The following is a 12,570-nucleotide window of genomic DNA, read 5'->3' on the forward strand; positions in this document are numbered from 1 at the left end:
TTGTAATAGAATGTATTTAGTTTCGCTTATATGGAAATTCACACAGAAAACATTGAGCCAGTTCCTGCTCTGATACTGGATCCTATTGGCTAGAATACGTAATTACTGAAACTATAAAATCCTTATCGTATAACAAGGACGGGAGGTACTCCCAGGCACACATAAAAGGAAATGTTTAAAAATGTACGTCATTTTGTGAAGTGGAGAGTTCAACCTTTTCATAGTTTTTTAAACATATGCTTTCATAGGAAAATATTCTTTATAAATCTTATAAATTTTGAATAGCGTTATAAGACTATCTCTTTGTAGTATTTTTCTTTAAATAATGGGTAATCGTACGTACGTATGCATTACATGATTGTATATGCAAACAAACATGCATACATATATATATATGTGTGTAGGTATTTGGGAATATTCATATGTGTATGGCTGTATGTACTAGTAATTTTGAAGGTTTACTGACTAACCATCACAGACTTTTAGTGATGCCCTTATGCTGTAGTTATTTATAAGAGTAGACTTCAAAAACTGTAAACTATACTTCTTAATAATATTCTCACTTAATTTTATTTTACTGTTGTTATATAGTTATGGACATCTCTGAACACCTGATCAAATGCTGTTTTTTTTCTTTCACTGTAAAGTATTCATGTCAACCTCGTTTCAAATATGCTGTCAGATTTGAAACTTCGAAAATATACAACTTGTTTTAGAAGTCTTTTCATCCAACGCCCACTTCAACATAAATAAGGCCAAAATTGAGAAAAGTACTTGATCAACGAATCTTGAAGATTGTAGAGAGGGAAGGATGTAACTTTAACGTCATTTAATCATTTACTTGAGAAACATCTCTGCAACTGGGGTTATTCACAGTATGCCACAGGTTGTTCAGAGTATGTCATAGCCATTCCTTCCTTCTCCAGTGTAAACAAGTTCCAACTTTATCCTCTCTTTTGCAGCAATTGGCCGGCTGAGTGGAGATCTCTCCAGGGGCAAAGGTTTACTTGTTATAGCTCTTTCTTAATCCTGATCAGTGGCATCAAATAAAAGAAAATTTGAACGGAGAAGCTTAATTTGATATTAATTTTATGATATAGTTGGTGACTTTCAAATGAATGACTTAAACTTTGTAATATACTAACTGACCTTTGTTACCTGAATGCTTCTCGTCACAGATTCTTTGCAATTTACCGATATTAAAGATGGTTGAATTTTGATGTGAACAATCCGGATTAAAGAAAGAAACTTCTCGAAAATTGTGTCATGTCCGATGCCATACTGTATTGTAGCAAGTTTCGTATATAAATGTATATGTCTTTGTTATTTGTGGGCTCACTTGAGCGAAATCCGTATAGCATAAATTTGGGGCTGATTGTAATGTTGTTTTTCTTTTTCTTTTTTTAATGCTTTCCTTATAGCTTTCGCTGTAGCTAACGGAAGACAAAGTTGTGCTCTTTTAAGTTAGTTTTATCCTTTTCGTAGGTTGTCTTGGTATTCAGTATGAAATGTCTTGATTTAGAAAATAAGGAAATTAAAAAAAGTACCTATTTTTGTTTCTCCCCCCTTAAACATTTTTTCCTCCCAAGGTTACATTTTCCTTTCGAGAGACCTTTTTTCCCCTTTCCCCGATTATTTTTCCCTTCTGTGAGACCTGAACTCACGGAGGACTAGCTTGGCCTCTCAAGGACTGAGCAGTAGTCAGTTATTTTTGATCTCCAGAATTTTCATTTAGTAATTTTTTTGAGGCACAATTACATTGACCCCCTTTTTCATCCCTGTTTTTTATTATGACTGTATTTTTGTGTACACTGTATGTTATTTGTGTCCTCACTATGGAGTAGGCCATATTTTGTGGTGTATGAATAGTTTTCAAGGTATGCGTGTATGTATGTGTGCAAAGCACATATAGTCATTGCAGAGCTTGTTCGTATTTAATATTTTGTCTAGTGTACTTACTGCCAAACCTGTTCATAAGTATTGTTGTTGTTGTTATCGTTAACAAGCTGATATTCCCGTAATTAATGAAGTAATTTTGATGCATCGTGGTACCATGAAGTAGAGTTCAGTAGCATGCTGTCTCTCTCTGTTTCACTCTCTCTCTCTTTAGTTGTCTTTCTCTCTTTCCCTCTCTAATGGCCCTCTTCTTCGTAAACTCAAAAAGCTTTTTATTAGCGTGCTCTTTTCCTCTCTGTTACAAAGTACTTCATTCAATTGCTTGAATATCCTTAGCAAAAGGACTACTATTACTGATCAACCTGCAACGACGCAGAAGAAAACAGTATTTGTCATTAAACTTACATTGAGACATTAAAGTTCGTTTTATCTAAATAAGGAACTTCTCTTCTGACTCCTGCCAAACGTCATACCCCCATAAATCATTTTTAACTTAATTCACATATCTTTAAATCCATGGTCTTAATTAAACTCCTTGTGGTAAATAAGCTTTCATTAAATGACTGCAAAGTTTTCAATTAATAAATAATACGTAACTAACGTATAAACAAATACATAAATAACTGTTACACCTTGACTGAATTTCTATCACAGTGATAATTTCTCATCTAATTCATGATTCCATTCTCATGAACAGTAATTAAATTAAAACAAAACGCGACCTTGGTCGTCGTAGATGTAAACTGTTTCACTTGACACCTCATAATATCCACCAGTACAGCTGTCATATTATCAAATCTGTTAATTGAACCCTGGCACTGCAAATAGTAACAACCGACTGAACACAAGGCCAACAACAAAGCAAATAAACCCTCAAGGTAAACAACAACATGCAAACAAGTTCTGTCAATACACCACAAAAAAAATCACGAAAGCAAATCCACAAGTTTGAATAAATAAAAGTTTGCATCTTAAACGTATGGATTGTTTTAACTAAACCCCTTTTTTTTTCACGCGTGGTTAGGGAAAGTCTTGGAATGAGAATTCCAGATGCCGAAGACACGGTCTGTATTTCACTGATTGGTACTCAGAATGTCTCTGCCACTTTCTATCTGTTCTGCTGCCTTATTAATCAGATTTAATTCGGTGTCACTTACACACTGATGTGTTGTTGGAATGTTGGTCTAGGATTGCAACTGCTTGTCATTGTGGTTGACTGGCTTTCGTGTGATCACTGAATTTTAATGCTACAGTACATTCAAGCTTGCATGGAGTGTTAGGAATAGTTTACCTAAAGCATTCAATTTTCAGGCATGTGAATGAATATTTGCATTCCTCACATGTGGAAGGTTAATCATGATTCACTGTGCACGGCGGAAAGTCGTTGTTATCATGATATTCACTTTATGTTAGGTTCCAAATGTATGAGACTTTAATTATTGCGATAATGGTAAAGCAATATTATGAGAAAGTGTAATTTAATGTAAAGAAAATTCATCATAGATTTATACGATTTTCACAAAATGAGATTGACCGTAAAGTAATTATTGATCATTATATCGTTGCTTGATATATGCTATTGAATTTGAACATTTGACATGAACTATTTTAAAATCTATTAGATTTGGTCATTTTTATCTTTGCAAACAAATAAAAGAAACTGTAAGGCAGCAAAACGAGGAAAGTGGCGTCTCAAAAATTTACCCGAAAGAAGAAGAAAGAAAACCTGTAACGATTGTCAATAAACAAAAGTGAAAATAAGGTCTTATTCTTCGGCATCGGAATCTCACCATCCATTCAAGATGTGTCTCACTGATTCGAACCTTCTCAGGGGATAAGTTCCCGGATTTGGAAGATCCCATGACGGCCACAACTCTGAGCGAGGGATCAGCTTCGAGGTCCTCTGTGCCCACCATCACCGTCAGTGACCCCAAGGGGTCTAAGATGGCTACCAAGGTCAGTATCATGATGAGGTCAGTCTGTTTCGTGTTACTTTTAATTTAGTCTTGTGAATTCTCGAATGTTTCGAGGCTGAAAATGAAACGTCTGTGAGGGATTCACGAAATTGACTGAAATTTATTTTGGTAGTTGAATTCGGCAGACTTTAATGATAATTTCTATGCAGTTATCCATGATGCAGTTTGATGTCTGTCTTATTCATTACTCCATAACGACTATTTCTTATTTTTGTATCGTATTTTCTCTGCTTTGTTTTTCAGTATCTCATTACTCCTCATATTTTATGTCGGAATTTATGAGAATATTCTCTGACGTTTATATGCGTCATATTTCAACCATTTGCAACCCGCTCTTTGCGCTTATACCCACAATTATGCTCCGTCATAGTTTCCCGAACCCTCTTTTGAATTTTCATCTTTGTTCCCTTTTCCTTCTTTTCTTGGACCTCTATGTCCTTGTCTCTTCCCCGATCGATTGCGTCATTTCTCCCTTTATACCAACGTCATCTTTTTCTTGCTTGTGATTCATTCTCTGTGAGGTAATTTTCAAGTAGTTTCACCATTAAACGAAGAGTGATATTCTCATTGTACATGCTGCTCGCATTTCATTTTTGTGGCTCAGATATCTTTTGTACCTGTTGCTTTTTTTGTGCCTTAAAATTTGGACATCTCATTATTATTATTATTATTATTATTATTATTATTATTATTATTATTATTATTATTATTATTCAGCGTCTGTTAGGTGGACTCAGCAGCGATAAGGAGTTTTTGGCTTCACTTGTTAATCGTCGAAGTTTAACCAGAGAACTTCAGAGCACTTTTTCGAATGGACCAGTAGGGAAGTCGGGGATTCAAGTTGCGGCTGTAGCCAAAGAAGCCCTTAGTTCTCTTCAGGTAGGTCTTGTCTAACTGTAAGGTTTTCTAGATCGTTTAGTAGCGTACTGTGTCAACTGCAAAGTACACGCCCTTACCTGTAGTAGCATTTTATTTTGCCATGGAAAGAAGTTTCGACAACGTACTCGAAACTATTGTAACCTCTCTCTCTCTCTCTCTCTCTCTCTCTCTCTCTCTCTCTCTCTCTCTCTCTCTCTCTCTCTCTCATATAATCATTTTCTTCATTAGCACCTGGAGTCGTTTATGTGGCAGAGGGACCCAGGCGGCAGCATGAACACTGGGGGAGACAAAACTACCCTGCAGAAGTCGAGAGAGAAGAAAGAGAAAGCCAGGGTAAAGGCTTCCCTGAGAAAGAGGGTTGCCACCATTCTGCAGAAGCTGCAGCAAGAAGAGGGTAAGAAACAGGCATTATGTTATTCACTTATTCACCCTGTAAAAGTGATGACTCAGCTGGGAGAATTACATTGCAGATTTAATGCCCCTGTATCTCTAAGGCATCCGGCAGACCCAGGTATTCGGCAGTGTCGATCAGAGTAACTGCTGGTGTCTTCACCTCTCTATGATTCTATAATTTTTATGGATATGGATATATATATATATATATATATATATATATATATATATATATATATATATATATACACACATATATATATATATATATATATATATATATATATATATATATATATATATATATATATATATATATATATATATATATATATATATTTATATATATTTCAATGTTTTTGTTGGTATTTATATCACCTTCCTCTTGTCTAGTTGTTTCTCAGGGCAATGTTCTTTCAGCTAAGGTGTCCTCCGTTTTATCAAGGTCATTTTCCAGTATATCTCTTTTGTTCGGGGTCACTCAACCTTTCAGATACTGTACCCTCTTCGTATATACTTTCCAGACATTCTCTGGCGTCTTGATCTTTCGTTGCTTATTAATTGATGTAGAGATCATTCCTAAAGGGAAATCCCGTAACTTGGTCAAGTTCAGTGCCTCCCAGACAGTTCCTGCGTTTAACCTTCTTGATTAAATATATTTCACAATGCTGAATGTTCATTTCTTATATATGTTCTCTTATTTACGTTTCCAACTGTCATAAACCGATGTCTGCATTTACTTATAATAACCTGTTTCTATATATACGCGTTCACTGTCCATACTTAGCCATATTATATACTCTGTGTCCTTAGTAGGTCAGTAACTGTTTACGTGTTTTCTCATGTTATTTGTCCCCATTTCCAGACCTTGAGGCCACTGTCCGAGAAGGAGAGACCCTCGTCAATGAAGTGAAAGCGACGGAAGTGGGCGATCGTATATTATGCCGCCTCCTGGTAGGAGTGGGCGTGGCTTTGCCCAAGTGTGGAAGGCCTCAGGACGCTATAGCTGTTCTCACCGATGCTGTTCATATAGCTAGGGCAAAGTAAGTCACTTCACGTTGTAAATAATTTGGTAAGTCATAATTATCATGAGTTTCGGTTATGGTTGTGCTGTAAGTTCGCTGAGTACTGGATGTATGGTATTTTATCTGGTGAGGAAGATGAAAATTTACAATTCTTCTATGGAAATTTCACTATTATTCAATGCAAAGTTATCGGATTAGATATTCAGCAAATTGTTATTGAGATGTAATAATTTAGTTATTGTCAACATACCTAGGCTAATTGCCGGAATGAGATGTGCTGATTTTGCGATAAAAGACAGCGAGACAATAAATAAGCCTTAAAGTGCCGTTTAAAGTAAATAAAAGGCCTATTTAATTGCTAATCTTTCCTTTCGCGAAAATTCCAAAACGGAAGTCTCTGTGTTGTACCCGTTATCACATGTAACATGGACAATGTTTCTGAAAATAGTATTGCGTTCATAATGTTTCTTAATTCAAAGATATCGCATGTTCATAGCATATCTTAGTTCAAAGATGTCGAATGTTTATCTTAAATCAAAGATGTCGAATGTTCATAGCATATCTTAGTTCAAAGATGTCGAATTCCTATTGAATTCATTAAGAAAACCACGAGATTTATTCTTCCAGTGAATATGGAGACGAGGAGCATTCGGCTGTGGAGCAGCTGGGTCGAGTTCTAGCCGAACAGGGCCAACATGCAGAAGCGGTGGCTGTTTGGGAGAGACGAATACCGGCAGCTGCTAACAGCGCCCAGCGCGCCTCACTTTTCCTTCTCATAGCTAAGTCGTATTTTGGTGAGTTTTCTTTAAGTGAGTCGTCGGATTCATAGTAATTCCAAGATTCCAGTTTTATGGGGATTTAGTTATAATTAGTATGTACTCGTTTGATTGTAATTTTATTCGATTAGCAATGCAGTACCTATACTCTCTCTCTCTTTCTTAGTTAATTGCATTTATCTACTATCTCTCTCTCTCTCTCTTTTCCTTAGTTTATTGCATTTATCTCTCTCTCTCTCTCTCTCTCTCTCTCTCTCTCTCTCTCTCATTTCCACTTCACTTATCAACTCTACCATACCCACCCCCCTCTCAACAGCCACTCACTGTTTCCACAGCCATGCGTAAAGTGGAGACGGGGAAATTCTACGGGACGAAGAGTGTCAGAGAAGCGGACGACGACCAAGATAACACCACTGCTCTGACGGCACTTCTGGCTCTCATCGATGCAGATGGTTAGATCAGTTTCTCTTTTTTTATTTATATTTTATCCTCTCTTATTCTGTGTTTCATTTTGTATGCTTATTTTAGTCATATTTCATTCGTTAGCTTTTACTTTGATGTTTGATTGAAGGTTTGATCTACTTTTATTTGGATATTTGTATTGGGTAGTATTTTATTGTAGTAGCATCCGCTATTTCGTGTTTTTTTTTTCTTTTTTGTTCTATTGCGTTTGCGCGCTTTTGATTTCTTGTATGTTTGGGTTGACGTGTTTTATGAGTACGCGCTTGTTTAAGGAATTGTTTCATCTTTTAACGAGGTTATACTTTATTGGTTTGCGTTACATGCGTTTTGATTCTCCCTCTCTCTTTATTCTTTCGTTATGCGACCTTTGTTACTTCGGCCCTCGTATTTTAGTACTATTATCATAATCTTATGAATGGCCTAGGAAACTGCCGTAGCTCAACTGGGGCCATCTCTTTCTCTAGGATGACTCCTTGTATTGAAAACGAAATTTTTTCAAACTCTTACTTGAAATAAAAAGAAAAACATTTGTTTACAATTGAGATCATTTTAAATGAGTGAAAAAGCGTTTGTTTTGCAAAATGCAGGCATTTTCAAGGGCTTGAATTTTCAATGAGAAAGAGAACAAATACTTGGGAAGTTAGAACAAGGGTAAGGCGAACGTTTCACTCTTCCTTTCATTACCGACGGCATTTCAGTCCAACAAGAGAACATAGAGGGCGCTCAGAAGAACCTGGAGAAATGCCTTCCCCTCCTTGAGGACGCTCCCCAGAACCTCGTGGACGAATACGAATCCTTCAAGGTCAAGATCTCACAGTTCACCGAAGAAACCCCTTCGTAGGACATCCGCCAGGATACTGCAGGGTCGCTGAAGGCGTAGTCTTCATGCATTTTATTTTTGTGAAGTGTATCTGGTACGGTGGAGGACTTCGGTGCTTGTCACTTGTTGGACCTTCGGCAACAAATCCCTCAGCGCTTCAAGAAGAAGTAGAAGAAGAGGAAGAAATAAAAGATGGCCCCTATCAGATAGCAGATACCTTCAACGGACTTTTTAGGTATCCCGTGACACCTACGTTTTAGGTTTCTAAAACGTCCAGGTTGACATCACAGTGTAATTTCTTCACCCAGTTTTTATTATTGAATAGCATTTACTATATATATATATATATATATATATATATATATATATATATATTATATAGATAATGTGTGTGTATAGTATTAATGCGTCAATCGACACTGATAGCAGATTATAATTTTTATCTGCTATTTTATCTTTTTATATATAGGATTATAATGGGAATATTAATTACATATATTTATCTGGTCATTTATGTGAACCCAATATATGCGTTGAATCAGTTACCAACTACAGCTATATATATATATATATATATATATATATATATATATATATATATATATATATATATATATATATATATATATATCGTTCGTCACGGTACATTCATTCAGTCTGAATCTATGTCTGAGATTTATTCTTATTTGTGCCTAGAATTTTTAAGATTAGTTGTGGTAACAAATTAGGAATCCTTTCCATGTATTTGTGATTTATGCATCAAAATGACATCTTGTAATGCTAGAAAATATAATCTTACGGCTTCTCTGTTAACACAATTGTATGTGTGTGTCTACGTGAATAATGAGCAGGGTATGGAAGACTGAATTAACACTTCTTGCATAGACCATCCTGTACAGTATTAGTTTTAGTATCATTCTGTGCATAGCCTAACGAATGTGAAAACCAATTTGACCATGGAACAGATACGCCTCAAGAAGAAGGATTTAAAGTAATACATTCAAGCAGAACTCGCCGTCCTATTAAGAAAATGTCAGGCCTTCAGCTGCTCTGATAAACATGAATGAAATACACCCTTCACGCGATGTTGCCAGGGAATGTGAAGCACAGTATTCAAACTAAGACTTATTTCAGTACCTTAAATTTGAATTTATGTTCATTTCTTGAAACATATTTTTGTTGGTGTGAAAACCGGAGTGATTTCATATTTCTCTTAAGAAACTGGAAAGTGTAGATATATTTATTATTGTTTTGAGACTACTATTTGCCATGTGGATAAACCAATTGTTTTCAAAGGCTGAACTTTGTCGGTAGACAAAGGCATCTTCTAGACAAGTAAACCCCACTTTTTTGTAGGCAAATCTATCCTCCTTTGAGGGAAAGATAGTCTGCATTGTAGATTAAGTTGCCTATTGGAATGCATAGCCTTACTTTCAGGGCAGGCAGCGCTATCTTTCTAGATTTCATCCTCGTAACCAAAGCACCGTTTAGTCATTTTGTGTGGTAAGCTCCTCTTGGTAGATGAAACTATCCTTTTGGTTATGCCCTTTTTGAGTAAACCAAACCACTTGTAAGGCAGAGTTATTCTACAGGGAGGGTAATGGCCAGAACCAGCTACCCGAACCAGTCCCCTAGTGGGCACCTTTCTAATGGGTATAACTATCCCTTGGTTGGTATATTCTTTCTAATGTGCAATGTGCATAGTCATCCCTAGTAGGTAAATTTCTTCCCAGTAGACTTGTTAATCATGTTAGGTAACTTCTTCCTTACAGTCGATACTCTCCCTCGTCAAGTAAACTCAAACTTCTCTGTAGGCAGAATCACCTCCTGGTAAGTAAAATCGTCTACCTCGTATTTAAGGCTGTGCTTCTGATAGGTCAGTTTTTTCTCCTGGCAGATAAAGCAAGCCTTATGGTAGGCAAAATCCATATCCTGTTAGTAAATTTTTTTTAGTGAGTGTGAGAAACAACAGCCTATTATACCCTTTTAGTAAGCATTCCGGCCAATCCACATACAGTACTGTAATGCAAATAACATGTATTTCTTATAATGTCATCTGTATTTCCGGTTTACTTCGAAAGGTGTACTGCAAATCTTTATAAATGAGAAATATATTTTTCAGAAACGGTTTTGTGTTTTAGTTAACATCCTTTTCAGGTGTAGCTGAGTCAATTGCGAGAAATGTGCAAGGAATACAACAAGACTATTGTTGCAAAGCAAGGAAGAAAGAGAATTAAAAGGTGGCTTCACATTGTGCAATTTTTCCAGAGAAGTTGCTTTCCCGGTGGTTGTGCTGGTCGAAATCCCTTCACTTGCCTTTGGAGACTGTTAGCAAGCACCAGCCCACGAGCTACTGTTGAACCGTTTCATAGAAAACCCCTGCTGCTGCTACTATCACTGCTACCACTGTGCACAGGTACCTTCAGAATAATGAATTCTAAACAGTTTTTTAATAATTTGAAAACCATATAAATTCTTAATATTATTATTCATTATAATTTTTAAATGTAATTAGTATCACAGGAAATATTATTTTGGATATTAAGGTTATTAATTTCATATACGATAAATGGGATCCTTCCTAGATAGTGACCCCCAAGGGTTTCAGCCCGGTATGTATCCAACTATCCACCTTTGCGGCGTGTTTAGTACAAGACCGTTGGGGATGACCGTAAAAACATGATCAAAAGACTGTAAATATCATAAAGATAATGACCCTAATGAAATATTAATCCTAGATAACGACCCCAAGCAAACTATCCAGGAAAGATCCCAATAAAGGGATTCATACAAAGCGCTATTTTGCCTATAATGAAATCATGTCCGAGTCCATGTAGCATTATAACGTCTCTTAATAGTACATCTTGCTTAACAGTTTACCATCATTTATGGGCGCCTTTGTGGCAATGTCTACTTTGTTTCAGAAGAATAGCGGTAACTCAGTTTTCGGCAATGATTTGCGATGTCTAGCGAGTGCACAGGATACATTTCATGAACCAAAATTTTGATGCTTTTAGTTGTTCGACGCCACGGGGTGAGGAATGAGATGTTGTATGTGACTCGGGCCTACAGGTTTCGTTTGCGCATATTATTTCAAAATTCCGTTGAGTGAGTGAAACTGGCAAACTTGTCTTGCTCTGGAAAGGGTAATGTTTGACAGTTGCTGTATTTATGCTTGTCGTAAGAGATAGACAAATAAATCAGTTACTACAGGCAGAAGAAAATATCCAGGAGACAGCAACGTAACTCGCAACTTCTTATGCCACGCAGAAAAATAGGACGCAAGCCGTAATGGAAACTAAAAAGAAAAAGCAAAGCCAAAGGAAATGCCTTATTAGTGTTTAGCACAAGCGACGATCACTGGTAGTGCTTCCCTTCTCCTACCCTAAATCCCCTTCTTCTCGCCTGAGTCACGTGGTGGTCGCGCTCACAAGCGTTGTTGTGGATGGTGGGGTGTGTTTGTGTTGTTCGTCCAAGCTGTTAATTCACATTTGTTTCCTTGATATTGACCTTTACTTAGGATTGAACTGGAATCTTGGTGATATTGTTCCTGAGGGTCTTTCGAATTATAAAGGTAAGAATAACCATTTACGGCTCTTGTCATAAGTGTTTACGGGTTGATTTCCCATCGCCTAAGTCCAAGGCGTTTGTGCTTTGTTTACGTACTAGTGATATTCCCAAAGACGTGTTCTGTGACTGATTTATTGTGGGGAAGGTCAAATGCCAACAGATTAGCAACTTGTTTAAAATGGAAAGAAATGTGTCTTGGTTTTTAATTACTGCAAAGGTAGGCTGTAAACTAATGATGAAACACATTATCTTACGTTCGTTGTAGGTTAAGTCAACCTTATGCTTTCACGGGCTCTTGGGCAGCCCACAAACACCCATCCGAATATCAGTCTTATCACGAACGAGAGAGAGAGAGGGGGAGAACTGAATGTGGACCTGAATGATGTAAGGGAGGAAATAATTAATATAAATTTCAGAGCGTTTGCGACAGAATTTTTGATAAGGTAAAACCTTGAAAGCATGAAGAATGGAGACTCGCGGACTTCATAGACTTCCAAGTGAGATGTTGCAATCTGGTGTAGACTTTGTAACCGAGTGACTAACCAGGTGAAAAGAATAGTTGTTCTTTTATATTATAACGGTTATGGGAGCAAAACATACTAAGAAACATTTGTATGGGAGGGAAACTGATTTGGTGCCAAAGTAGAACTCGGATAATAATGAATTATGGCGCAGCGGGAGTTCAGTATTTTTGTGAACGAAATAAGAGAAGTCAGATTAAGAAAAGATGTAGGTGCAACTTTGAATAAAAAAAAAAAGTTGTCATGAAAGAA

The 12,570-nt window shown here is 36.7% G+C and overlaps 2 protein-coding genes across 4 annotated transcripts in view; both read left to right on the forward strand.

The window, feature by feature from the left end:
- The window catches only part of LOC136838935 (outer dynein arm-docking complex subunit 4), a 41,821-nt gene extending 33,434 nt beyond the window's left edge, over positions 1-8,387 (forward strand). Inside the window, exons 7-14 of the mRNA XM_067104629.1 lie at positions 963-1,001; positions 3,728-3,852; positions 4,590-4,751; positions 4,980-5,145; positions 6,010-6,187; positions 6,797-6,963; positions 7,281-7,397; positions 8,106-8,387. Coding sequence (XP_066960730.1) covers positions 963-1,001; positions 3,728-3,852; positions 4,590-4,751; positions 4,980-5,145; positions 6,010-6,187; positions 6,797-6,963; positions 7,281-7,397; positions 8,106-8,248 — 1,097 coding nt within the window. The 3' untranslated portion in view covers positions 8,249-8,387. The remainder of the gene's footprint in view (positions 1-962; positions 1,002-3,727; positions 3,853-4,589; positions 4,752-4,979; positions 5,146-6,009; positions 6,188-6,796; positions 6,964-7,280; positions 7,398-8,105) is intronic.
- Positions 8,388-10,495: 2,108 nt separating this feature from the next.
- The window catches only part of LOC136838804 (solute carrier family 41 member 1-like), a 177,244-nt gene continuing 175,169 nt past the window's right edge, over positions 10,496-12,570 (forward strand). For 2 of the 3 annotated variants that reach the window (XM_067104386.1, XM_067104390.1), the window contains exon 1: positions 11,635-11,801. The gene's annotated coding sequence lies outside the window, so the exon portion shown is untranslated. Of the gene's footprint in view, positions 10,644-11,634; positions 11,802-12,570 lie in introns of those variants that run through there. The other variant, XM_067104388.1, reaches the window with a different exon arrangement.

The sequence above is a fragment of the Macrobrachium rosenbergii genome, chromosome 5, assembly GCF_040412425.1.
Source record: "Macrobrachium rosenbergii isolate ZJJX-2024 chromosome 5, ASM4041242v1, whole genome shotgun sequence".
NCBI classification, from domain to species: Eukaryota; Metazoa; Arthropoda; class Malacostraca; order Decapoda; family Palaemonidae; genus Macrobrachium; species Macrobrachium rosenbergii.